Source organism: Martes martes (assembly GCF_963455335.1).
Source record: "Martes martes genome assembly, chromosome: 6".
Lineage (NCBI taxonomy): Eukaryota > Metazoa > Chordata > Mammalia > Carnivora > Mustelidae > Martes > Martes martes.
In genome coordinates, this window is record NC_137893.1 from 54,448,838 (window position 1) to 54,475,878 (window position 27,041).

Sequence of the window (27,041 nt, forward strand, 5' to 3'; positions counted from 1 at the left end):
AATCAATTCTCTGAGAGCAAAAATTAGAGACAACGTAAATGTTCAACAAACAAGAGATGGTTGATTTAAATTGTGGCCCATCCCATATGATGGAATTTAAATACTTCAAAATTTTACCGTAAAGAATATTTAATCAATGTGGGAAAATGCTCAGGATGTTATTCAATTGAACGGAATTCAACTGAAAGAAATTATAAAATAATATGCAGCGTATGATCTCAATTATGTTTAAAAGGAAACATATAGGCAGGGGTAAAAAGAGGAAAGAGATGTATCAAAATCTTAACAGTGTTTCTTCCTGGGTGCAAACATTCTTTATATAAATAATTCTTTATAGAAATACTTTATAGAATTCTATTATAGAATTTTATAGAATTCTCTATAAATTCTATAAAATTCTTAATAGAAATACTTCTATAAAGTATTAAAATAATTTAAATTGTGAAACCAAGAAAAGGAATACTGACCTACGGAGCTGTCTTCTGAGTTCGACTTAGGAAGAGTGTTCCTAGAAAAGAAAAACATGTCTGATTACGAGGGAGCCTTACCTTTGTGCGAGGACCGAAAACCCTCCCAACTCAGCCGCCCCGGCATCATCACCACCTAGACGAGCCAGGGAGATTCTGATACAGTATTTACCGCTAGCCTTATCTAGCCAGCTGCTGCCTTTCTAGAAATACACTTAGGAACCATTTGTCAACATTTACTGCAGACTCACTCCAGGGTAAGACCTCTATTAAATGAAGGGAATGGGTTTCACTAGACGATCACCCGATGATCCACTTCTGTGAACTATTAGCCACACGTTAAGTTACTGCCACCGAGAAGTCTCTTGTGTAAGTGGGACAGAGAAAGCAGATCGTAGTAAAAACACAGGCCCAGCACTGCAAGTGCCAGCCGCTCAGGCCAGTGCTGAGTAGGGCGGTCAGCCTCAGGAGAAAGGTGGGCAATGAGATGTCCCACACAGAGGGAGGAGACGGCAGCTGACGGTTGGCAGGCAGGCTATCTGCCTGGCTAGATCCTCCTCTGTTCGAAGAGAAGCCAGGAAATCTGCTTTAAAAGACAAACAAAAACAAAAAAGCAGCTCCACATTTTTAAGTGATGGCAAATAATTCCATGTTTTTAAAAAATGTGTCCAAGTTCATCAACATGTGTCTGGACACCAAAGATGGCCCACACGCCCCCTACTGCGGCTGCCAGCCTGTGACAAATACAGACAGATCCAAATAACTTGAAACATGAACATAACCCAAAACCAATTACTTGTTTCTCTAGAACACACATAGACAGATACCAACTTAAATGAGGAAGGAAAGAAACCAAAGTATGCTCAAACAGGTTCTCTCCTCAAGGTCAGAGGAGAGCAGAGCAGAGCCTTTCACTGGGCAGGTCCAGAACCTAGCGGGTAGTAAGTTCGGTGTACACGTGCGGATAAGGAAAGTCAGGAAGAAGGAACCTGTATCCGGACAGAAACACAAGGATCCTCAGGGGGTTCACACCTGAATCTTCACTACGTTCACCTGCCAGGGAGGATGGGGTGGGGGGCATGTGGCAAAAACGCATTCCTGATGGGAGAACGCACAGGGAGACAGAGGCTGGGAGGCCAGAGCTGTGTTACACTGAGGCGATCAGAGGAAGAGAAGAGCACGCAAACGGCGATGTGTGGCCCACCTTACGGGTGAAAAGGACCTCTACGATTTGAGGTGACCAGAGAAAGCAGGATGGGGCTTTCTGTCACGCAGAGCCACCTGGGATAACACACCTCTCTTCAAGGCACGGCCACCGATGCCGGCTGACTGCTGGAGGCCAGGTGAGCACAACAGCTGGGCCTGTAAGCACCTTCCAAGCCAAAGGCTGAGAGAAGAGGACCGTTGCTGACCCGCGCACAAATCTAACAGACCTCTACTGTCCATGAGGGGTGAGGGGAGTTGCTCAGAAAGAAACAGGGGAGGCATCTCGGGTGCTGAGGATGAGAGCTACACCTGAAGGCATTCTTTCCCATCACCACTAGCTGTGAACATAGAAAATGTAAGGAAAACCTACCCTGTTACTGAATTTTGCCAAGGTTTAGCTCCAAGAATCTCTTCTCTCCCCTCCTAGCCACACAAAAATGAAAACGACTAAATATAGACTTACTTAAACAGCCACTTCCGTTCTTAATTCATTCAGCAAAAATGTACTAAATGCTATCATGAGTAAGGTACATGGATGACTACAAAGAAATGGGACTCCTGATGCGACAAACAAGAGCGAAGAAGAAAGAAGTAGGCACACAGGAGAAGCAACAGCAGGGAGGAAGGGGAGGGCAGGGCTGGGGGTGGAGGACGGGGGAAAAGGAAGCAACAGAAGCTATGGGTCATTTAAGTGCTCAGGGCCACAGAGGTACAGAGGTACGGGCACAGCAAAGTGGCAGCAGGGAACAGACTGTAGGGAGCTGGCTAGCTGGCTGGGGTTAAAGCAGAAGACACTTCTAAAGAAATATGGGTGTGTGGGTGGCATAGTTGGTTAAGGGACTGATTCCTGGTTTCGACTCAGGTGGTGATCTCAGGGTCAGGAGATCGAGCCCCGCATTAGGCTCCCTGCTCGGCATGGAGACTGCTTGTCCCTCTTCCTCTGCCCCTCCCCACTCCATGCTCTCTCACTGCAAAATCAATCCATCTTAAAAAAGAAAGAAAAAGAAAGAAAGGAAGAATATGTGAGCTAAAGTTTGCGTTCCTGTATTTTGTTTTTTCAAATTTTATTCTGTTGCATTTTGAGCTCAAAGTCATAGTAATGTGCACCAGTCCACCTCCCAGCATAGTCATCCCCTGCTTTTGCCTTACCTGCTTACAGCAAAGAAAGCAGCACAGTTATTTTTAGAATCACTCTAAGGAACAAGGAAACTCTTGACCTAATTGCTAAGGACCAAAGACATGAAATATCCCTAGCTCTTGATCAACTACTTAAATATGTAATAAAGTACAAATATGTCTGTGAACTTTTACTTTTCCTAAAAGACATGTTTTCGGGTGCCTGGGTGGCTCAGTCAGTCAAGTGTCTGCTTCCAGCTCAGCTCATGATCTCAAGGTCCTGGGATCAGTCCTGCATCGGGCTACCTGCTCAGTGGGGAGTCTGCAGCTTCTTCTACAGTCCTCCACATGCTCCCGTGCACTCATCTGCTCTCTCTCACAAAAATAAGTAAAAATAAATAAATATTTTCACGGGAAAAATAGCCTAAAGAAACGTTACTTTCCTTTAGTCCTTTGCTGGTTACAGTAACAGTCCCTTACTGAGTTGTAAGGAATTTTACCCATCACTGAGTCCAATCCCAATTCTATAGGGAACATGATCTCCAGAAGTTACAGGAGTGGTCCAAGGTCCCACCAGCTGGTTAGAGGCCAACAAGGAGCTCTAGCTAGACATGGGCAGCTCAGCTGTCTTTCCACCAGATGCTGGACTCTTCCTCTCTAGAAAAAACGTCCAGAAAATTGTTTATGTCCTATTCTTGAAGAACTCAAAGGCCAACCTCTATTTTCCAACCCATTTTTCATTCTTCCCGACAAATGGGAATGTCTTCTACCATAAATATATTCCAGAACCCACACTGCATACAAAGGTAATCTCTCACTATTTCACAAAATATAAATGCATTTTCCTCTATAAGATGCTAGCCTGTAATTTTTAAAATCTGTATCTACTTTCTTCAAATTATCACACATATTTAAAAATTTATCCTCAGATTGGCACTTTGGATCTTTTCATTAGAAGAGGTGCTTCTACTAGCAAATCTTTGCGTTTCCCCAGGTGGCCAGCAGATGGCACTACAGCTCCTCTATTCATCTTGCAGTGACAAATGAGGGTTTTATTTTTAAGGTTTCACAAGTTCGCAATCTAGATACCGGCCAAAGAACAGCAAGCCAGTGTTTCCTAAGTGTGCAGCTTCCCAACTCATCAATTTGCAAAGGGGGGAAATGACACCATATAAAGTTTAATTTGGACGCAGTGAACTGTCCCCGTAAACAGAGGCTGGCAGGCAGAGCAGTGATGTGAAATGTCATCTTTCTCCTTGAGACTGATTGTAAAATTCATCCGGCAGGAACAGAAGTCAATGATGTAACCAGATTCCAAATCTGGATGGCAGCAGGTGGAAAGGGTCATTTACTGATCTCCTGGTGGAAGAAATTAATGCTCAGGAGTCAGTTCCAAAGAGGCCTCCTCGGAGCACCTTCTTACAGCCAGAAGCCACAGGCCTGGGAATGGCTAGGCTGGAAGCAGGTTTGTCAGCCTCGCTCTCTATCCATCACTCTCACTGTCAACAGGGTAAAAAGGATGGGAACTTCAGCACAGGGTCCCGGGTTTCCATGACTAGGACTGACAAGGACACAGTAATTAGCATTCTGCTGAACTTTGAACATCTACATAAGCATCAAATAATTTTGAGTTTTGCATTTAGTCTCTGGACCCAATCTTAGAAGTACCTTTTCATCAATAACTACTACTATTAGACCCTAAGTGTAAATACTTCTTCCTCAATCTTTAAATTAACTTTAACACTCCCTGAACTCAAAAGAAAATTCAATAAAGAATTTATAAATAAGATTAAAAAAAAAAAACAATTTAAGGGATAGCATCCCAGCACTTAACCAGTTCCTTTCATCATACCTCAGTCTTTAGCAAATTCTTTGTTCAACTGTTTCAGTCCTTTCTTCTCACTCATTCATTTGTTTTCTTTCCTTCAATAAACATTCATCCAACTCCCATTTTGAGTCTGGCATCCTTTGAGGTATTGAGAATGTAGTGGTAAATAAGATAGGTAAGATCCTGAAGGAGCTCTTGGAGCAAAAGATGGGGGTGAAAAGCAAGATGGGGGGTGCAGGTCAAGAAGTGGGGAGAATTCCTGCTGGGATGGACAGAGAAGGTGTCTCTGAAGAAGTGACAGGTGAAGAGAGAACTAGGTGATGTGCTGGCCTGACAGGCAGTGGCCCTGACACGGAAGGCTGAGTAGGGAAAGAGCAGAGGAAGAAAGCAAGAGGTCTGCTCTACACACACTCAGCGCGAGGCACTTCCCGAACATCCCTATGCAGATATTAAAAGGACAGTCAGATATGCGAGTCTAGCGTTCAAGGGCACCGCTCAGGACTGGAGATCAGAATTTGGAAGTCACACGCATATTTAAAGCTAGGAGACCAAGAGAACACAGTGAAGAAATGTGGGATGAGCACTGTGCTCAACGGCAATCTGATCTTCAGGGTCAGGAGAAGGTAGTGAAGGAGCCGTGGGACTTAGGAAACAGTCATGGGGAGAAGATAAACCAGGAGTATGCTTTTACCCTTTCTGGCTAAAATCATATAAAATCGATTTTATAGAAACTATATTGCTGCTCCAAATGTCATACAGGGAAAGTTCTAGGTCGCTCTCTTTTCTTTTCTCTTGAGCCTTGCTTCATAGTAGAGATCTCCATGGGGCCACAGAGGAGAAACACAAAGGTCAGAATGAAATACTTTAAATTTGTATGGAATTCTACCTCTTAAAAAACAAAAACAAAAACAAAACACTCTTGTTGGCAACCCCCATCACAGAATGGGATGATAACCACCGAGGCTTGGGAGTGATGTCGTGGCTAACGACACAGGGCCAGGCAGGGACACCCTGGGCTTGGAAGCCGTGTCTCCAGCACTGGAGGGGCCCAATGCCTCGCCCACCTCACCATACTGTTTCTCATTTATGTAACAGAAATTCATAATACGTCCCATGTGTACGAAACCAGTTGTTGGGTGAATTACGGAAAAACAATATTCAGAAGTACCTGTGAAGACTGAGCAGGTTTTCAACCCCAAAGGTGAACACGGCCCCTGGGTTTATGAGAACTAAGCATTTCAAGAGAACTGCAGGATTTGGTTGTGCTGCTCTTGAAAGATCTGTCTGCTTGCTGGAGGAAAGGAGGCCACGGACTTTGGCTCAGGCTCGCTTTTCTTCTCGTGTCTATTTATATACAAAGAGCCTTAGGTGCTTCTAGGCAAAGACAACTCTGTCTTCCTGTGATGTACTTAGCCTGGCACAACAGAGAAGTATAACGAACGCCCCAGCATACAGCAGTTCCCAAAATAGACTTCATGTTTTTATTTTGATGGCCTGTCCAGAAACTTCATTATAACCAAGCAAGGAAAAGAAAAAAGGAAGAAAGAAAAGAAAAAAAAAATGTCTATAACCTAATTTCTAAGAAAAGAACATGTGTTATCCGTTACTGGAAAACCTATACTTAAGAGATTTTTAAGTTTCCTTTATCTTGAGTCTCTGGAAATACACTTCTTCATTAGTTTCTTTCCTGTTGAATTTTGAATCAGGGCTTTTGCCATGTCTGGGTCTCTTCCTGCAACATCCCCGGCCTGCCGAGGCAGTCCCCAAAGCCAGGAGCATTTTCCTCAAGATGCGGGAAAAGGACTAAGCCATCTGTGCTATTGAGCTGTGAGGGGGAGGCAGAGAGAAGGTAAAAGGGTTGAGGAGCTTTTGGTAGTTGATTTTTTTTTTCTTATGTGGTGATGTATTTCTTATATGTTGACTATTCCTTGTAAGTTGATATGCCTTCCTTAAATATTTTGCTTAGTGACAAATCATTTTGTCTAAAGCAGGAAATTCCTTAATTTAATATTTCTTATTATCCTTTGGATAGCAAAGATATTTTTCATCATAGGAATATATCTTCCCTATTTCATCTCTCCCCTATTTCATCTCCCCCTATGAAGCAAAATTCTGTGTAGACTATCTACTGTCAGCTATAAAAATTCAAGGCTCCCCACCCTTCCCCAGCCATGGGGCCCAGCCATGGGGCCAGGATGAATATGAGATAGGAGAGACACAAGGGGTCCACATTGCTAGAGGGGCTCACTCTCAGGGTCAGCTCTGTGTCATATGTGTCTCTCTTGCTTTACCCAGACAACAGGTGCAGGATTTCATGCACATAGTAGAACTTACCTTGCAAACTTGCTGGCTTGGATTGATGGTAATTTTATTGCTCAAATCTGGTATATGTCGTTAGAATCCCAAGATTATGAACAACAATGACAACATCAGTGACATGTTGTCCCCTGGTCACAACATTCCCCATACAGGCCTTTCCTTTCATTTCAGCCTATTCCCAGCCTGTATCTTCGGGCTTTTGTTACAAGGTCACCTCTGCATCCCTTACTCTGGGCTCTCGCAGTTTCTAAATTGCCACAGTTCCTCTTTCTGATTTTTTTTGGCACTGACTTCCGTCAAGTAATTCAGATGGCCGTCCCCAATTCCTCTTCTTGACCGTACTCCCTACAAGCGATTCACGTGTTCTCACAATCTACCGTTTTCCTCACAGTGATGACCGAATGTGATGTCGATGGTTCTCCGCCCGCGTTCCCCGGCGCCGGAGTTCTCCCAGCTGTTTATTCCCTGCTGTCCTCCTGACACGGTTAGAACCGCACCAGGTTAACCCACTGCAGGCAGCACAGGGTACACTGAATAACTGGTGGATGGCGAGAAGCTTTCCGGGATTGACAGACGTCACGGAAGTGGTCCAGACCAGCCCGTGGCGTGACATTTACTCTCCCAGAGAAAAGGCCGTGATGCGTGGATATGGGCTCTACACGACAAGCCCATTCAGTGTTTATTTTCAATTTGAAGAGGCCCTCTCCCCATACCGCTCCAATGCTCCCCCTGAGAAAGTGCGGAAAGACCACTTTCAAAGTCTGATAGTTTCCAGCCATGTGTTTGGACATTCTCAACTTTTTTCCGGCCCCACCCTCTTTTGACATCTCTGGTTGAAAACTGCCATCAGAATCACTGTAGGTGAACTTATTCCTTCTATACAAGATGTCTCAAAAGGGTCTTTTACTCAGAAAAATACAGAGAGAGAGTCAACGTAGGATGCAACTTGTCGCAAAAACGGTTTCTGTTAGGCTTCAGTCCCCTGCTAATTATATTAGGTAGATGGATCTTTGCTGCAAATCAAGCCTATCTCTCTCTCTCTAGCACCAACTTCTCTCAAATAGCTAGGATGGACATGGGACTCCTCTTCTACTTCTCAATTGCACTAGACAAAAGCAATCCACATTTCTCCCAGAATTAAACACACACACACACACACACACACACACACACACACACACACACCAGTGACTGAACATGACGCCAAGGTAGAGACGGATGGGCCAATGACTGGTATCCATATGTGAACGACATTCCCTAGAGCTAGGAAGCCTTCTTCCTGTAGGAAGCCGCCTGCCACCACGGCTCACAGTGTGGGTTCCGGAGCCCCACCTCCAGGGCTCAAAGGCCAGCTCTACCATTCACCAACCAGCCACTCTGAACAAATTACTTTGTCCCAGTGAATTCCAGTTTCCTCCTATGCAAGACAGGGATAGTATTACCTACCGCATAGATTTTCTAGAGGTTTCCGTGAATGACTTGTATGGAATTTAGAACATGTTTGTACAGGCAAAGCACCACCACCAAGACGTTGGTGATGAGGACGGCTGTGGACCCAAGTCTCTCTCAGTCTGGCTCAGAGGGTCCTCCAGCTTCTTGACATAGAAGGGGCTGGTTCCCTGGCACCTGGGGGTAGCCAACCAGCTTCCCAGGCCAACAACAGGCTCCACCCCTGCAGAATCTGAAATCCACCACAGAGACACACTGGAAGAGATCTGTGTCCTGTCGTTCACCCAATGGTAACTGTCCCCAGAGTTAATGACAGAGCACATGGGCAGAAGCTTTTGTTTTTGTTTTTTAAAAGATTTTATTTATTTATTTGACAGAGATCACAAGCAGGCAGAGAGGCAGGCAGAGAGAGAGGAAGGGAAGCAGGCTCCCTGCTGAGCAGAGAGCCTGATGTGGGGCTCGATCCCCAGACCCTGGGACCATGACCTGAGCCGAAGGCAGAGGCTTTAACCCACTGAGCCACCCAGGCACCCTGGGAAGAAGGTTAAGTATCGTGCCTGAAATGTAGCCAGATGCCACCTCTCCACAGCATGACCTGTTTGTGTCTGAACGGCAACCTCACTGAGGCCGGGACGATGCCCCGTGCAGAGCTAGACACGCGCCCAGAGGCGGGCCTGGGGCATGGAGTGTAGAATCTAGGAGAGCACATGGTCGTCTTCCATGATTTCTAACCCCCACCTCCAATGGGTCTTTTCTTTTCCATCTGGGGTTTATTACTCTTTATTTGTCACCTTGTGGGTTTGGCCTCGCTAAGAAAGTTGATAAAATAAATTGCTGTCCAGGGAAGCCTGGGTGGCTCAGTCGGTTAAGTGTCTGCTATTGGCTCAGGTCATGGTCCTGGGATCGAGTCCTGCATCGGGCTCCCTGCTCAGACAGAAGCCTGCCTCTCCCTCTGCTACTCCCCCTCCACACTTGTGCTTTCTCTCTCTGTCCCTCTCACTCACTCTCTCTCTGAGAAATAAATAATTAAATAAGTAAGTAAGTAAAATCTTTAAAAAATATATGCTGCCTGGATGGCCGCCCTGATGTGGTAACGCTGAAGGTCAGCACTGTATCCCAGCCTTGAGAAGTTACAAACGTCTTCCCAATTCCTGCAAACTTAGTGATCTGTCAGTGTATCCCTGTGACACACCAGATGGTGTATGATACTGTTTTCTAGGGAAGTTCAATATGTTCAGGTAAGTCCAGTAAGGTCAGGAACTCCTCAGTCTCCTATAAAACCAACCAACCGTGCTTTTCGGTTTGGCATCTGCTGTTGGGTGTAGACAGTGAAGCTGTCTGCAGCCTGCTGAGGGCAACAGACACGATCTGCTGAGGGCAACTGTCCAGACCTTCCAGGAGTCACAACAGAATGAGGCAGATTAGATCGACGTGCTCAGGAGAAGAAGGCGGAGTTGTGCCCATTGCCTGCAGGGCCAGCGGCCTCCCATCCCAATATTCCTCTTATCTTCTTTCTTACTAAGGGAACCGTGATTTTGTCTGGGCAACAGGGTACCCTGTTAAAACACTCGCTTCCCACACTCCCTTGCAGCTGGCGGAGGCCAAGTGGAGCATCTGGCAGAGAAGATATAGCTGAGAATTCACAGGGAGGGGTCTCTGGGAAAGCTAGGGTTTCCGTAATGACAAAGACTCACTCACCTTTTCCCATAACTTTTGCCCTTCGCCCCTCCCCTCGGTCCTTCCTGAAACATGGACACAAGGCTCAAGCAGTCATCATTTCATCATAAGGATGAAAATCATGCATTAAAACTGGTGGAGAGGAAATACTTCCATGAGCAACTGTACCAGCCTCCAGACTCCTTGCTGTATGAAGAAAACAGGTCCCCGTTTGCCTCATTAGTGTGGTCAGGTTCAGTTACAAATGACTGAATATAATCCTAACAGATTCAGTGGGTTAAGGAGTGAAAATGATCAGGAGCGCCTGGGTGTCTCAGTTGGTTCAATGGCTGGCTCTTAATTTCCACTCAGGTCGTGATCTCGGGGTTGTGACATTGAGCCCCATGCTGGGCTCTGTGCCTGGCACGGAGCCTGCTCAGGAGTCTCACTCTCCCTCTCTTGCCCTCTGCCCCTTGCCCCCCACGTGCATACTTTCTCTCCCTTAAAAATAAATAAAATAAAATAAAATAAAAGTAGTAAAAATGACCGAGTTAAGCATTGGTCTGGGTTTACCCAGCACAGTCCTACCGATCCCACTGTATTTTCAGGCTCCCAGAGACCATGAAAAGGCTGATTACACAGATGCAGAAATGGAAGCCTGGCAAGTTCATGAAAGTGACTTACCTGACTGCAAATCACAGAGCTAGGGCTCAGCTCTCCTGGCCCCACTCCAGTGTTGGTCCTACAGAAACACCAGATTCATGAAGGCCAGGGTCTCTCCTGTCTGAATCACCACCCGATTCACAGTGCCAGATATGAAACCATGAGCCTCAAGTGTGTCCATATTCTCCTATTATTAGCACTGAAAGTGCCCACTTAGGTTTGTGACTTGGCCACTGACATCCGCAGATGTGGGTCAAGCTCTGATTTTTGGCTTTTCCTCAACAGACACACAAAAAGTGTTGAATGAAAGGGAAACAAAGTTCTCTTCTGTTTTGTCTCCCTTTGGTGCAACCAATAAAAATGAATACCTTCCTTTTATGGCCTTGATGTGAATTTTATTTAGGTCCTTACATCTTAAGAATTACTGAATTACGGTCAAAAGCAAAATAAAACAGGATTTTAGTGCACTGTTTTCACCACAAAAGCTAGTTTTTATAAAACTTTCTTTTGCATTTTCTTTGCATTTTCTAATGATGGCTATGTATTCTGCAAATGAGGCAAAAATATCTTTCCCTTCTATTTGCCCTTTAAAATCTAGCACATACAGGGGGCACCCGGGGGGGCGCAGTTAAGCATCAGTTTCGGCTCAGGTCATGATCTCGGGGTCCTGGGACTGAGCCCCACATCCGGCTTCTTGCTCAGTGCAGAGTCTGCTTGGGACTCTCTCTCCCTCCACCTCTACCACACCCCTCTGTGCTCGCAAGCACACATGCACTCTGTCTTGTAAGTAAATAAATCTTTGAAAACACAATAAAATTTAGTGTGTACATGTAATAAATCTCTGGTTCAACATGGCTGAGATGTGAGGCCAGCTGGATGGACAGGGAAGCACTGTATGTCCCCATGGCGGTTATCAGGATGCGTGGTACCGGTTCAGCACAAGAACAGCTCCCGCAACGGGCTACCACTCTGCCTGGTAGCAGGTGTATATGGGGTCACTTATGCCAGCAGAGGCTGGCACGATAAGGAAACCTAGCCTTTGGTATTCTTATGAAATGTGCATGATGGGACGCCTGGGTGGATAAGTCAGGTAAGCATCTCCCTTTGGCTCAGGTCATGATTCCAGGATCCTGGGATGGAGTCCTGCATTGGGCTCCCTGCTCAGAAGGGAGCCAGCTTCTCCCTCTCCCTCTGCCACTCTCCCTGCTTGAGCTCTCTCACTCTCTCTCTGACAAATATATAAAATCTTTATAAACAACAACAATTGTGCATGAACCTGCAGGGAATGCCAGACTGCCGGCCCCTAAGAGCCTCCGCCTCAGAGCAGGGAAAGGGAGAGGGGAGATGGCAGGAAAAGAGGCTCCATTCAACTATCTTCTCAGTCTGTTTCCATGGCAATGGCTCCAGAAGCGGGTCAGAACTTTCTCAGTGGAAACAAACAGCGGCTCCCATTCACCACTGCCCAGGCCACGCTGGGCATGCAGGCCGCGGTGCTGTCTGGGCCGAGGCCCTGGGTGGGGGCTACGGCTGCCTGCCTTTCTTCTGTCAGCTGCTCTGAGGGGAGCAGGGGAGTCAGTGAAGCTGCCTCTGAAGGACAAAGTTGGAGGAGCTGCAGGATTGGAGGGCTCTTCTGCGCCCTGCTGGTCACATGCTGGAGGCACAGTGGCTAGCCACCATCTAGGACGTGGCTGTGGGAGCCGTCCACCTGCCCTACGTCTTCTGGTGGGCAGCACAAAGGATGGGGTCCTTTCCCCTGTGACCGCTGCCATAGCCCCACCTTCGATTCCTTCAGACACCACTGACGGAAAACTGTTAGGTTATGAACACTGAAGATGGGAACTCAGGCTTTCCTAGCTCCTCAGATTTCCTTTTTTTAACTGAGATATAACTGACACAGGACACATTAGTTTTAAGAGCAACACATCATGAGCTGATACTTGGATGCATTGCAAAACGACTGCCACAATAAGTCTAGTTAGCTTCCGTCACCGTTCAGACCTCATTTTTAAATTCCCACACATGTCCTGTCACATCGCCATCCTCAAACTCTGCTGGCTGGTCTCACGTTGCTCTCCGGTTGCTTCACATCCTTCCCCCTTCTGATCCTGAGGCTTTATCTGAAGTGACGCATCAGCACCTGACAGAGACTCCGGGAAGCAGTGCCAGAGTCACCGTGAGGACATGTGCCCTCTCCCAGTGCAGGTGGGTGCCACTGCTGCTCCCACGGCCGACTGAGATGTGAAGCAGAAGCAGGGACCGTCGACCCAAAGGAAAAGAAATGGGCTTTGGCAGTGATTTGTAACACTAAGCTGGCCGCCTAGGAACCTTCTGGAAAACTTATTAAAGACTCCCGGCTTCCATATCTGGGGAAGTCAATGTATGAGGCCTGGGCAGGGCCCTAGGTCTGTCTTTCCAACAAGCTCTCCAGCTAACTGTGATGCGTGGGTAGGCCTATGATTGCCAACATGCCCCAACCTTCCTTCTCCATTTCCTCCTTGCACCCTTCGTTCCAAGGGTTCCACAATCCAGTTCGTCAGGATTACAAGTGCAGTTTTCAGAAAAGAATTCAGAATACGAGACTACAATAAGACCACACAGCAGCCAAGCTTGTAGACATGAGGTTGGGGGTCAGGGGCAGTCCTGAGTGCCCCATTTCCATCCTCAGTACTTGGCATACAGGAGACACTCCTTAAAGACTGAATGAAGGAATTAGCTGGTGGGATGGAAGAATTTAAAAACTGGAAGCCTAACAAAGGTTCTGGTAAGTTTTAGACCTTCAGGATCCATGCCCTGGACCACGGGTCTCCCTGCCCTCCTGGGGGCTCGCAGACCAATCTGCTCACATTGACAACGGTCCTTCTAACATACAAGGCCCACCACTAGGCAATCCTGGAGCTGCTCTGAAGACCTCCCCAAGCTGGCAATGGGGCTGCACGGACTCTGAGCATTGCCCACCCCCAGAGTGCTGTGCTCAAATGCCTCTGCATACCCTTTCTTCTGTCTGGAATTCCCTTCCCCTCTAATTCCACCTCCCCAAACCCCCACCCTCCCTGCAGTGCTCATTCCTGTGGGCGCCTGTGGTGGATTTGCAGCCTGTCAACATAGCTCCACGGGATCACATCTCCCAAATCCCCTTCGCTGCCGTGTGCCGGGTCAGCAGGAGTCACGGGAGCTCCTGCACAGGAGCTGCGGAGAGCAGAGGCAAAGCGGCTACTTTCTTTCTGTGCTTCAGAGTCTGTGCAGGGCATGAGGCCCTGTTGTAGCTGACACATGTCATGGTGGGGCCAGGGCTCACTCGGGGGTGGGGGGCCGCAATCGGGCCCCCCGTGCTTGGATCATGCTGGGCCAGGGGCTAGTGAGCATCTTGGGAAGGACGCCAGCTCCTCCTGCAGGTTCCTGGTGAGTCGAAACTGGAGGCTCACGTGGAGGCAGTGAGAGAGGACATGTCCGTGTTTGCAGGTGGCAGTTCATCCCCTTTTCCCACATGGTCGGCATGTGACATCAGGCCACATCATCTGACACAGAGCAGCCAGCCCCAACAAACACCAGTGGTCAAAACCCTGTAATAACGTCCCCTTAATGTCCACTTCTCCACCAAAAGCCAGTCTGATACCAAACTCCTGTGTCTGTGGCGGTGCCTGGCCCCCAGGGCCTGGCTGGCCATTCTCCTCCAGTCCCTGCCGCGCGGCCCTCACAGCACAGGACGATCGTGTTGTCATGACTTCTGCAGCTCCTAAGAGGCCAGCTACCTTCCCATCCCATGCATCTTTCCAGCACCTAGCAAACCCATCCACACCGCAGAAATCTGGAAAATGTTTATTCAGTTGAACTGCACCACGGCCCGGCCCATCACAGGTCTTTCCTGACGCACCTGTCCGTGGTTGCGTGGAGGCATCTGTGACAACAGGCCTGAGATAGATGCATCTATGTGATTACTCCACCTCTGCCTGCCCAAGCTTTGTGACGGTGATCTTGGCAAGCCCTTTAGCCTTTCTGACTCCTTCCCCCCGCCGACCCCACCCCATTTCCTTTACTGTTAGCTACCATTTACTTTGCATGATACCATAGGGGTCTTCCGTGTCCTTGCCAGGACAGTATTGCTATTTATCTACTGATTGCCTCCCCCCACCACACCCCACCCCCTTGGCCCAGTGTCCTGTTCACCTCTCGTGCAGGAGACGAAAGAAAGCACAGCCCCCTCGCGTCCTAAGTTCCTCCTGGCAGCGAAAGCCCGTCTCCAGCCATTGCACACACCCCACCCCCATGGCGGGGGGAGCGGTGTGCACAGCCCAGGCGTGTGGACTCCAGCTGGGGCCGGGCAGCTGGGGCTCGCTCACCAGATGAAGCGAGGGGCAGCAGAGTCTGGGGTGGGGAACAGCTGAGGTGGGGAATTCTAGCACAGCTGCTCCCACCCTGAGCCCCTGCCTTCTGGAATGTCGAGCCCCTCAAATATGCTATGTGACAGAGCACACACGCGTGCAGATGCAGAGCCGCCCGCACAAACACGTACTCCAGCACGCTGCGACTGCACGGGCTCCCTGAGGATAGCAGTCATCTCCTAGCCTCCCCTCTTTGGGGTATGGGAAGGAAAGGAAAGCTCCCGTAGCAGGGGCATGTTTTCTGTGGCCCGAGCCACTGGGGAGCTCTGCGCAGGACACCACTGAATGAGAGAGAGGGTGAAAACCATAGACACATGACCATGGCCACGGGCGATGCCACACGTCACAGAGGCCATGGAGAGAGAACGAGCGAGACATGAACCCCTACCATACTCCGGGCACTGCGCTAGGTATCTCACACGACCAGCCTCAGAAAGAGCTTCTATTGCATACATTTTATGGTTTAGGAACCCGAGACTTAGAGAATTTAAATAAACTGTTCCTCACCCTGCAACTAGCAGAGCTTAATGCAGGCTCGGGGTCTGGCCAACACCAGCAGCAGCAGTAGAACAGCCCATGCGGAGAGGCCATGCCAAACTGGCCAGTGCCGGGCATGCTCTGGACTGGGTCAGAGAAGGAAAGGAGACCACCCAACTCTAACTCATCACTGAGTAGTTGAAGCCCGGAGGGGTGACTCCAAGCAGACGGCCATCACAGACAGCAAGCACACCAAACGCTCTGGCCCCTGGGACAGGGACCTTGCCCTCCTGCCCACAGCCTTGGCAGACAGCTCTTGGTAAATGGATCAAAGGGAAAAATCTATAATACACATACTAATCTAATGCCTGGCTCTTGGTGCAGCCCATTCGTTTTCTGAAACCTAAACTTGCCATTCTGCCTCTACTTCCCACCCTGCTGGGCTCAAACAATGGCAGTCCAAGCGACCTCTGGTCCCCTTCGTGGCTCTGTGCTCACAAGCCACGAGTGCCCGCCTCCGTCTCCTGGGAAGACAGTGGGCACCCAGCAAGGACACATCCACCTGAACAGGGCAGGAACCAACTTGCAAGCTATTCTGGAGGACACACCTCCATGTGGCTTTCTCATCCCAGTGCACACATGTACGTCCCCCATGGGAAAGATCTGGCATTCCCCTCCCCAGCCCGCAGCCCTGCCACAAACAGGATGTGGAAACAGGATGCATTCATCTCAGCTCCGGGGGACACGGCTTGACCTGAATTTCCCAACAAACTTGCAGACCTCATCAGCAATTCTCAGTGAATCTGGTCTGTTCCAAAGGAGGATTCATAACTGCACAGCCTGCGGGTTTCCAGTGCTTACTTCTACAAATGAAAACGAGCAGAGAAAACCCCACCTTGTCACGCATAAGTCCACAGAACCACAGATAGCAGAGACCCTGTTTTCGGGGGTGTCCACGAGGGAAGGAGCCTGAGCCCTTCTTCTCCAACCCAGTCTTCAGGAAGAGAGACTTTCTTATTGAGGAACAGGGTGGAGGTCCCCAGCAGGAACTTAATAAAAGGAGAAGACTTTCTAAAGTCTTACTGAAAGGACTTACTAAAGGAGTCCTAAAAGGAGTTACTTACTAAAAGGAGAAGACTTACTAAAAGGTGAAGAATATCTTACACATTTCAAGGAGGCTGGAGACAAAGTTACCAAGAACTGGATTCCAAGGTCTACTCTTAATGGAGCTGTAATAAACCAATTTTCTTTCAAAAATGCATTTCTATGAAATGTCCAGAAGAGGTGATTCTACCGAGACTGAAATTAGGTTGGTGATTGCTTAGAGAGAACAGGGGTCATCATGACATGGAGGAGTGACAGCTAAAGGGTTTCTTTCTGGGTTGATGAAAGGTTCTAAAATTGACTCTGGTGATGGTGGTACCATTCTATGAACAGGTTACACACCTTGTTGAGTATTTTCACTAGGTGAGTACATGGCAGATACACTGTATCTCACTAAAGCAGATTTAAAAACAACTAAACAAATGACCACACGTCAACCTGTATACAAATGTTCACAGCAACATTGTTCATAACAGCAAAGAAGTCAATATAGTCCTGAGTGTCCATCCATCAATAAATGGATAAACAAAATGTGGCATACTCACACAACAGAACGGAATCCACATGGATGAGCCTTGCGAACATTATGCTAAGTGAAATAAGCTGGTCACTTAAAACGCATACAAGTTTTTGGGACACCTGGATGGCTCACTCAGTTGAGCGTCTGACTCTTGATCTCAGCTCAGATCATGATCTTGGGGTTGTGAGATCGAGTCCCTGTCGGCCTCTGTGCTCAGTGGGGAGTCTGCTTGAGATTCTCTCTCTTCCTCTCCCTCTACCCCTCCTATCCCCCCAAATAAAAAAAATTTTTGAACCCACTGAATTACATACTTTTAATGGATGAGTTATATGATGTGAATCATAATATGCAAATTATTTTTTTATTTAAACTCAGTTAACATATTATTATTATTAGAAGTTGACTTCAGTGATTCATCAGTTGCATAAAATACCCAGTGCTCATTACATTACATTACATGCCCTCCTTAATGTCCATCACCCAGTTATCCCACCCTTCCACACCCCTCCCCTCCAGCAACCCTATTTGTTTCCTATGATTAAGAGTCTCTTATGCTTTGTCTCCCGCTCTTATTTCATCTTGTTTTATTTTTCCCTCCCTTCCCCTATTCTCCTCTGTTTTATCTCTTAAATCCCACATATGAGTGAGATCATAGGATAATTGTCTTTCCCTGATTGACGTATTTCGCTTAGCATAATACCCTCTAGTTCCTGGTATGTGAATTAGATCTCAATAAACCTACTACCAAAAAGAAAACAACATAAATGTACTTTCCTAACAAAACTCCAAGTTTTAAAATTAAGGATTAAAAAAAAAAACTGTAATATCTTGTGTGCAATCCATGATGCTGTACCTTTACGTGGAGGTACTGTGTGTTCTGTCATTTCTATTTAACAGAGGAAAAACGTGAGGAGATTTGAACATGATTACAGAATGGAACTGGGTGGGGAAAGGAGAGCAGGCCCTAGAAACAGATTTGGGGATTTGTGGGAGCCACTATTCTCCGCACTACATGTTTTTAAAATGTTTCAAGAGTGTCTTTTTAACGTTAATATTCACCAACAGAAAGCACTTGCTTCTTACTCTACTGCTATCTGTTGAAGGAGACTCTGGCACGTGCCAGGGGACAGGTGAGACCGAAGTACATCTCCTGTGATTCCAGTCTTGGGGACAGTCCAGTTTAACCTTCTTTCAAAGAACGAAAGCCATCAAGGACCTCCATGCAAATACTCAACGAGCACTTGCTTTGTGCAAACAACTCTTTCGGACACTGAAGAAAATTCAAAGAGAGAACGGGAGCTGGGCCGGGTGGGATTAGGAAAGGATACAAAGCGAGAGCCACGGGCAAGGGCATGAATTTGGGCCTCATGAGATAGACAGCAGACAAATTACTGAACACTTAGTAGGTGCTGGAAAGCTTAGTAAGGGAGTTATGTACTGTACTGATCATCCTCGTTCTACAGTCATGGAAACTGTAGACACCGAGATGGAGTAACATTGCCAAGGGCTGAGGCGCTGGTAAGAAACAGCCTGGATTTGAACCCAGAGAGGCGGGTTATCAGGCAGAGCATCTTAACCCCAAGGCCGTCATGGCATTCAGACTGGATAAGGTTTCTTGTCTCCAGTTCTAGGACCTTAGGCAAGCCAATTAATCTCAAAAATAGTACATACATCAATGAGTCTGTGAAAAATTAAGTGACAAAATACAGTAAAAGTGATTAGCATGGTGTCTGATAATAGAAATAACCCAATAACCACTGTTATGATGATGGTACCTGTTATAATACAGAGACATCACCATGCCAGATGTCACTGGATTCCAAACAGTGGAAAGATTACAGCCAGGGAAAGGACCAAGAAAGCATCCCTGGAGAAGCAGTTCTTAAAAGAGGATCTGAAGAAAGGAGATGCTTTCAAGGCAGGAGCTTGGAACAGCCCAGGAGGCATGAAGACAGAGGGGGCAGTGCGGCTGGTGGTGGGAGATGTGGCCATAAAGATGGGCCCGGGCTGGACCATGGGTTTTTTTTTCAAGTGCAAATGTGCAGAGGCCCTAATTCATAGGTGCCACAGGGGAGAGCTCAGCATCCCCTCACCGCAGTGTGGCCTAACTGCACTTTACGGAGACTGATCTGGGGTCACTTCCTGAATGTACTTTTCTGGTTCATGAAAAGAGCACTAAAGGTATCACTTGCAGTGAGAAACACAGGAAAAGTTACAGAAGTAGAAGCAACAGGGGCTCCTGGGTGGTTTATTCAGTTAAGCATCTGCCTTTGGCTCAGGTCATGATCCCAGGGTCCTGGGATCAAGCCCCGTGGCGTGGGGCTCCTTGGGAGCCTGCTTCTCCCTCTGCCCCTCCCCTGGCTTGTGCTCACACTCTCTCTCAAATAAATAAAATTTTTAAAAAGAAAAAAAATAAAGAAGTGGAAGCAACAGGATTTGATGATTGAGGTTTTGGAATCACGAAAGAAAAGCAAGAGATAATGACTCAAGGCTGCGTGAAGAGCAGAAAATGGTCCCAGGGACAGAAGGGGGACATGTGATCAAAGATCATGTTGTCAGAGAAGGAACGAAGGTTAAGAAGGGGTGAGGAGCTCTGTGTAAGGACGTGCAGCTGGGGTGACAGCGACAGTAATGAGCCGGCATCTGGCAAGTTGTGGCAATGGGCACGCCACCAGATCGGGAAACGGGGCCGAGGGACAGCTGTGGATTTGAGTGGGTGCCCTAACACAAAAGGGCAAAACCTTGGGTGTGGGTACTGGGGAGAGCCTGCAGGCTGGGTACACAGCCCCAGGGGAACACCCACGGTAGGAAACGGGCAGAAGAAAGGGAACTGCCAAGAGTGGGCATGCAGTGAGGAGAAACTAGAAGCTGCCACAGGCACCAAACCAAGGGCGAGGAGAGAAGCGGGACCCGCGGGAAAGGCAGCCCTGCCAAACCCAACAAGGATCTGTGAACTGGCAGGGGCCTCTGGGTTGGTTACCGCTGCAGCACTGACCTCAGACAGCATTTGGGCAAGAACGAAGGAGAAAGGAGTCGGGCTGTGGGGGCCAAGTTCAGGGGGAGAAGTCTGACTATGGTTTTCGAGAATGGTAAGAAACCTTCCATGGGAGGGAGAAGAATGAGGCACATCTGTGAAAGACCCAGGGTTCAGAGTGTAAGGTTACACACACACACACACACACATGCCCACACACGCATGCACACACATGCACACACACCCACCTTTAACCTCTGTCCACTCTAATCGTAGCGGGACTGTGTGCAGCTACACAGCCCAGGAGCAGGACACTGGACCCCCACTCTGTGAATCAGGGAAGACTTCTGGGAGGAGCCACGACCAGAGTTGGGATTCTAAGCCTGATGGGGTCTGCCCAGCTAAGGGGGGTGGGGAGGACGGTGAAAGTGGGGACAGGGCACCCCACCGGAGGAAGCAACCATTTCAGAGGCTCAGGACGCCATGGACACGCGTGGCCCGGCTGGGCAATCACAGGAACTTCATCTGCCTGGAGAGTAGGTGAAAAGAAGAGGCTGGGGGTCAGGCAGTCAGGGGCCCCCCGTGCGGGGCAGGAAGGCAAGATCAGAGACGCAAGTGATCCGGAGAGGAGGAGAGAGTGAGCAACCAGAACACAGCGACACAAGCAGGGTTATTTCCCGGAGGGCACACAGTAAGGGGGAGGTGAAACAGGGATTTTGGAGCGGGGAGAAAGGGAGACTGGAGGCCATCAAAAGAGTATATAGTGCCAGCTTGCCAGACGAAACAAATCCAAGAGGGAAGCAGTGTCCAAACGGAGTCAACGCCCGCAGAGAACATGTGTAAACCAGATGCCATCCATTTCACTGGACCACAGAGCACTGCTCTGCTGGCTCGCCCTCCTTTGACTTATCTTCCTCGTCCATCATACAATATATTTTTGGACTTTTTCACCATAAAATAGCTCAAGGGTAGTCATAGGTAATGAAAGGAAGTGAAACTAAATCAGTGAATTTTCAACTCTGGTGAAAGACTTAGTAGAAAAGAGCCTATAAATATTGGCGAAGGTGAAGTTTTGAGATTTATTTTGGACCCTCCTGCCTCTATAAATAAATAACTGAGATTCTAATGCAAGGAAAGCGTCCCCCTACCTCCAAGAGGACTACTGGAATGTAGGTTTTAACTGCTGCTATTTATATAACGCTAACGAACTCAATTTGCCCCTAACCTCTCTATCTGCATAAGCAATGCAATTAAAAGTACTCTGGAATTATAGCTTAATGGTAGGAGCCTGGGTTCTCAACTGGGATCAAATCTGGGCTCTGCCACTTAATTAGCTGTGTAGCCTTGAGCAACTTATTAACCTCTCTGTGCCTCAGTTTCTGCATTTGCCAATGGGAATAATATCATAGCAAACCTCACAGGGATGATGGATTAACTCAGTCAACGTTAAGTACTTCGATCAGTTCCTGGCCCATACTCAGTGCTCAATCAATGTTACCGGCTATCTCCTGCTTTTTCTTTTCCAATTTGCATGAACCAACCCTATTAAGGCTACTTCCAATCTAGATACACACCTAATAATAACCAGATGGGCTCCCCTACAGTTGGCTTCCTTGAAAGGAATGAATCTAAATCATCTTGACACATAGCTTATTTATTAGACAGCTAGCTAATTTTCAGATTACTCTGTTTCAGATATACACGTACAAATAAAAGGTTAGGTTATTGTGGAAAAGAGTGCTAGTTTCCTGCCCAATGTCTCGCTACCTCCTTCCTTAAGACACCCATCTTGTTCAGGGCAATTAAGTAGTCAGCAGAAAACACACATCCCTCCAAGCTCTCTGGTGGCAATGGTGGACAAGTGCCCCAATTTGGGGCTCACTTTCTTTGCTTTACTCTTCTCTGTAGCACTGCTGAAAGCATATAAACGTTTCCTACGACATCTCCCTCCGTGTTGATGTAGCTCACGTCAGTTCATCGTACATCCTAGAGCCCCGAATGGGGGCTGGCACACAGAGCCGGTGTTCAGTGAACAGCTGCGGCTTGAAGAAATGAGTGAGACAAACTGGTATGTGTTGGACAGGGTTTCCAGGAAAGCTTTTTAAAGGATGTCCCTGTGGCTTTTTGCCCTTTGACCTTCTTCACCCTGTTTCTCTTTCCCACCTGGAAAATGCAGGGGTCACTTTAAAACCAGGGATTAACAACAAACAGTACAATCTGGGTTCCTGAAGGCTCAGGAGAGCCTTGTACCAGCCCCTAGACCACCCAGTGGAACGAGGAGGTAGCCAATGAATGCTGTATTCTTTTTATGCCAGTATAGGTCATGTTTCCTGTTACTTCTAGCTAAATGCATTCTCAACAGATACAGTTATAAAGAATTTTGGGGGTGCCTGGGTGGCTCAGTCAGTTGGGCGTCTGCCTTCAGCTCAGGTCATGATCCCAGGGTCCTGGGATCAAGTCCTGCATCGGGCTCCCTGCTTAGTGGGGAGCCTGCTTCTCCCTCTCCTTCTGCCTCTTGAGCGCGTGTGCTCCTCCTCTGCTTGACCATGTGCGCTCTGTCAAATACATACATACATACATAAATAGAATTTTCCCAGCAAAGAAGTCTTGCTCTCCAGATATTCTTCAGGCTAACAAAAAAATTTAACTAACATTCAGCTTTTTAGCCAGTAGACACAAATCCAAGATTGTTGTAATAAAGTAGATAGTCTCATCGATAGGCAAGGTAAATAGATATAAATAGAAGAGATTGAAATGAAAACTCCCTTAGCATTTTTTAATATTTTCAGTGAAAGCACAGAGAGACCACAAAGAACATAAGAAGATAAGGAGGAATAAAGCCTCTGCCAGACTGGTGGGGGCAGGCCTGTTCTGCGTATGGACAGCCGCACCTATCCTGTGGGTCCCACATATCTACCTGCCAAGTACAGCCAATCAGCCCCACCTGGCCGAGGGTGCAGCTGCAGTGATGTTAGGTATATTCTCACCTCTTGTCTGACTTCTCACTGCTTGTCACCCCCACAAGACCCACCCCCTTGGTCTCTTCTGGTCGTTCTTGTAACTCAAGACTTTAAACCTTTTAAAAGGTTTTAAAACCTTTTAAAACCTTTTAAACCATTTAAAACTTTAAATGGTAAATACCCCTGGGAGAGATGATGAATTTTTTAGAAATCAGGTATTTGCATTATAATGAACACCTGATTCCTTCCTTGGCTCAGGTTTTAACTGGGGGAGAAGGGAGAGAAAAAGATGTGCTGCGGCTCCTGAGACAAGAGGGGGTATCGGTAGGGGAAGGGCTGTGGCTCAGGCCACAGGAGCCACAAGGCCAGTCACTGGACTCCCATGTCGCTCCATCTAGGCCTCTGCTCTAAGGGCGGGCTGCTGCAGGATTTGCCTACTTTTGTCCGAGTTCTCTTGCCTTTTGACTGCAGAAGAAAGTTCTGCCCATAAAACAACACTGTTAACTCAGAAGGATATTCTGGTTGGCAGATATCTGGCAGACACTCACCAGACACAACCAGCGGGTTTACCAGGTCATCCTCTCTGGCTTACAAAACTACCAGCAAGCATTCTGATCAGAGGACTAGCAGGATTCTGCATTTCAAAGTAATTGCACTCTCAAGTAAAAAAAAAAAAAATCCAAATAATTCAATATAAACAAAACTCTTCAGTTTATAATCTAACCTAGAGTGCCCACCTTATTTAAAAAAGAAAAAGAAAGAAAGAAAGAAAATCTTTTGGAAGGTTTAATCCAAAGGAATTACCAATTTAAGAATAAGTATCATCATTTTATAATCATCACTGTAAAAACTGATTTAGGTGACAGTCATTAAAGGAATCTAAAACCATCAGGTAAACGTTTGATGAGGAACAAGGCATTTACATAGTCTCAGATCATCTCCCCACAGAATATTTACTAACTGCAAAGGAAAAAGTCTGACTTCTCAGAAGAAACCCAATGGACATCACCAAAATCAAATGATCAAAATTAGTATCACCAACAATGGGACAGATTCACAGCATGATGCAATGTACTGGGAAGAACACAACATCAAAACTGCATTACCTGAGTCCCAAGAAGAAACCCAGACAGAGGAATCCTTTACAAAACAACTAGCCTACCCTCTTAAAAAACCCATCAGTAGCATAAGACAAAGAAAGGCCAAGAAATCCTTTCAGATTAAATATGACAAGAGAGAGGACATGTGAACGTGATGAGTCATTTTTTTAAGTGCTGGACTGAAAAAAAAAGTGCTGTAAGAAACACTACTGGGGCAATTAGAGAAACTCGGACATGAACTATATAGATTAGGAAAATCACTATTCAAATTCCTCTATTTGGTAATTACACTGCAGAGTTCTGTAAGAGGTCTTTGTCCTTAGGAGATACAGGCTGAGGTACTGAGAAGTGAGAGTCACAGAGTTTGTAACTTACTCTCTGATCGTTCTGCAATGATCGTAATTAGCGATATTATATGTGTGTGTGTGTGTCTAGGAGGGAGAATAAGAGTGTGTAAACTGCTGAGTCTAAGTAAAAGTTATACAGAAGTTCGCTGCACAACTCTTGTACCTTTGCAGTAAGTTTAAGATTTTTCAAGAGTTTTTTTTTAAATAAGAAAAACAAGAGTACCAGAGTTTTCAAAAAGCATTCAACAGGAAATACAGAACAAAATGGATTACAACTTTTAAGTTACTCAGAAATACCAAGGTTCAAGTAAACCACTTAAAAGAACAGAAGCAAAATGGCAGATTTATAGATGGGAGAGGTTGGGGCTGTCACCAGTACTGTGTGTTGTGTGTGTTCAGAATTTTCTGTTAACCTCAGAGGAGGCTGAGAGTCTCTCTCTTGGCCACAAGAGCCACGCCACATTTTACTAAGTGAAGGATGTAAACATGGAAAGAACGACTACCCACAATTGGGGGGGGAGAAGAAATACCCAGCCTAACTAAGATTAGTACAAATTTGGTGAGTCACTTCCTCTTAGGAGAAAAGGCAAACATTTCTTGTTTCCCAAAGGACCCAAGATTCTGAAGAACACCTGAGTTCTCAGCCCGGATCATGCCAAATAGGTAGCAAATGAGGTCAGAAGATCTTCTACTCCATTAACTCCATGCTTCTGCCTACACTTAACTCAGTTTATTGCCACCATACCTCCAATTTCCAAATCCATGTCAACTCCAATCTCTGAGCTCCTTCAGCCTCCACATTACTAAGCTGCTGGGAGGTTACATGCAACGAAGACAAAGGAGATTCATGTTTGCTGCACATGCATTCTCTAACCTTGAATAGGAAATGGCCTTGGTTTGCTTTTTGCTCGTCACTCCCAATGTTCCTCAGTCTGAACCAAATCTGCTCCACCTTTTGAGAACTGAAGCCTTGGCAAAGCAGCCTTTCCTCCTTGAAGCTGCCTCTGGGCCAGCAGCACACACACGTGGACGGATTAGGCAGAGCTGTGCCGTAAAGCACACACACGCTCTCCCAATGTGTGCTTTTCATTCCAGAAATACTTTATTGCAAAACCACTTCTATGCTTCTCCTGGCACCAAACACTTTAAGGGGTTCCGTACCAAAGGAAGTGTCTGTTTGAAGATGAGGACTTTCTTAAAATTTCTTTACCTCGGAAGATCATAAATAGAACATTCTAGTGTAATTATGATGGAATGAAGAAGAAACAGGAAAGGCTATAGAAAACAAAAGATAAAAAAAAAAAACATTCGCTTTGTTTTTGTTTTGTTTTGTTTTGTTTTTTAAAGCTGCCTAAAAGAAACACTGCAGATATAAGATATAACATAGAATTATCTTCCATGACAGTAAAGATTACAGGGCCCAAGTCAGGACAAAGAAGCAAAAATAGCACCTTTAACAGGAAAGGTTAAGAAACATTTACCATTTTGTCACAAGCATTTATTCTTGTTTTAAGGGCACCCACCAAAGCCACATGCAGAGAGAGTTGTTTTGTTTTGTTTTGTTTTAACAATTGTTTTATTCTGGAATATATTGTATTTTTGTACCTTGCTTCTTTATGACTCTCACCCTGTATCGGAGACTCTTTTAAAAGAAGAAAACCCACCTTGGTGGACCCGTCCTTTTCCTTTCCCTGCTCATTTCCAGTCAGTTATTTGGGGCTCACTCACAATAAGCTGTGTGAAACCAGTAACTCTTGCAGAATCCTTAGTCCTCACCAACTGAATTGCAAAACACATTCATCCACCCACACATGCGTGTACACACACACACACACACACACACACACACACCATGCAAGGAACATGACCTCAGGCTCCATGGCACAGACACAGCATGATCACCCACTCAACTTTCACCAGGACGGACCTACTTAGAAATTCTGATCCCGGGCAAAAGGAAGGAAACTTACTTTCTTTCCACCTCTGGTGTTGACACGGCGCTGCAGAAGCCAAGGGACTCCTAGGAGAAAGAGACACAGCGTCAGCGCAGCTAGAGCAGCAGGCTTCCTCTGATTTGTACAGAACATCCCTTAAAAAAAAACGCAGAAGCAAAAATAGATGATTAAAGTCATTGTGCTTACTTCGATCTGGGACCGCAGCTGAAGTGACGTGGGGCTGGCATCAGGTTTCTCCTAAAAGAGAACAGATGCGGGTTTAATGAGACTTCCCAATGTGGCAGACACCAGAAAGACAAACAGATATGTACGCAGAGATGGGGGGATTTGGGAAACACTAGAATACAGTGGGAGGAGATGGGAGAGATAAACAGAGTTTCTGGATAACTAACATGTTTTCAAAACAAGAACTCTGGTCTTAAAACTGAACTGCTTCCCAAACCACTCGACACTGCTGACAATTTCACTGTGGAAGAAAAAAGCACAATCCCACTGAAGGACAGGGACAGTTAAGGGTGAAA

The 27,041-nt window shown here is 46.6% G+C and overlaps 1 protein-coding gene across 2 annotated transcripts in view; it reads right to left on the reverse strand.

Moving 5' to 3' along the window:
• Window positions 1–27,041, reverse strand: part of SASH1 (SAM and SH3 domain containing 1) — a 188,304-nt gene that overhangs the window by 76,950 nt on the left and 84,313 nt on the right. For both annotated transcript variants that reach the window (XM_080805787.1, XM_080805786.1), the window contains exons 3-5: window positions 26,707–26,757; window positions 26,536–26,585; window positions 468–508 (exon numbers count right to left, since the gene is read on the reverse strand). In XM_080805787.1, the coding sequence (XP_080661913.1) occupies window positions 468–508; window positions 26,536–26,585; window positions 26,707–26,757 (142 nt within the window). The remainder of the gene's footprint in view (window positions 1–467; window positions 509–26,535; window positions 26,586–26,706; window positions 26,758–27,041) is intronic.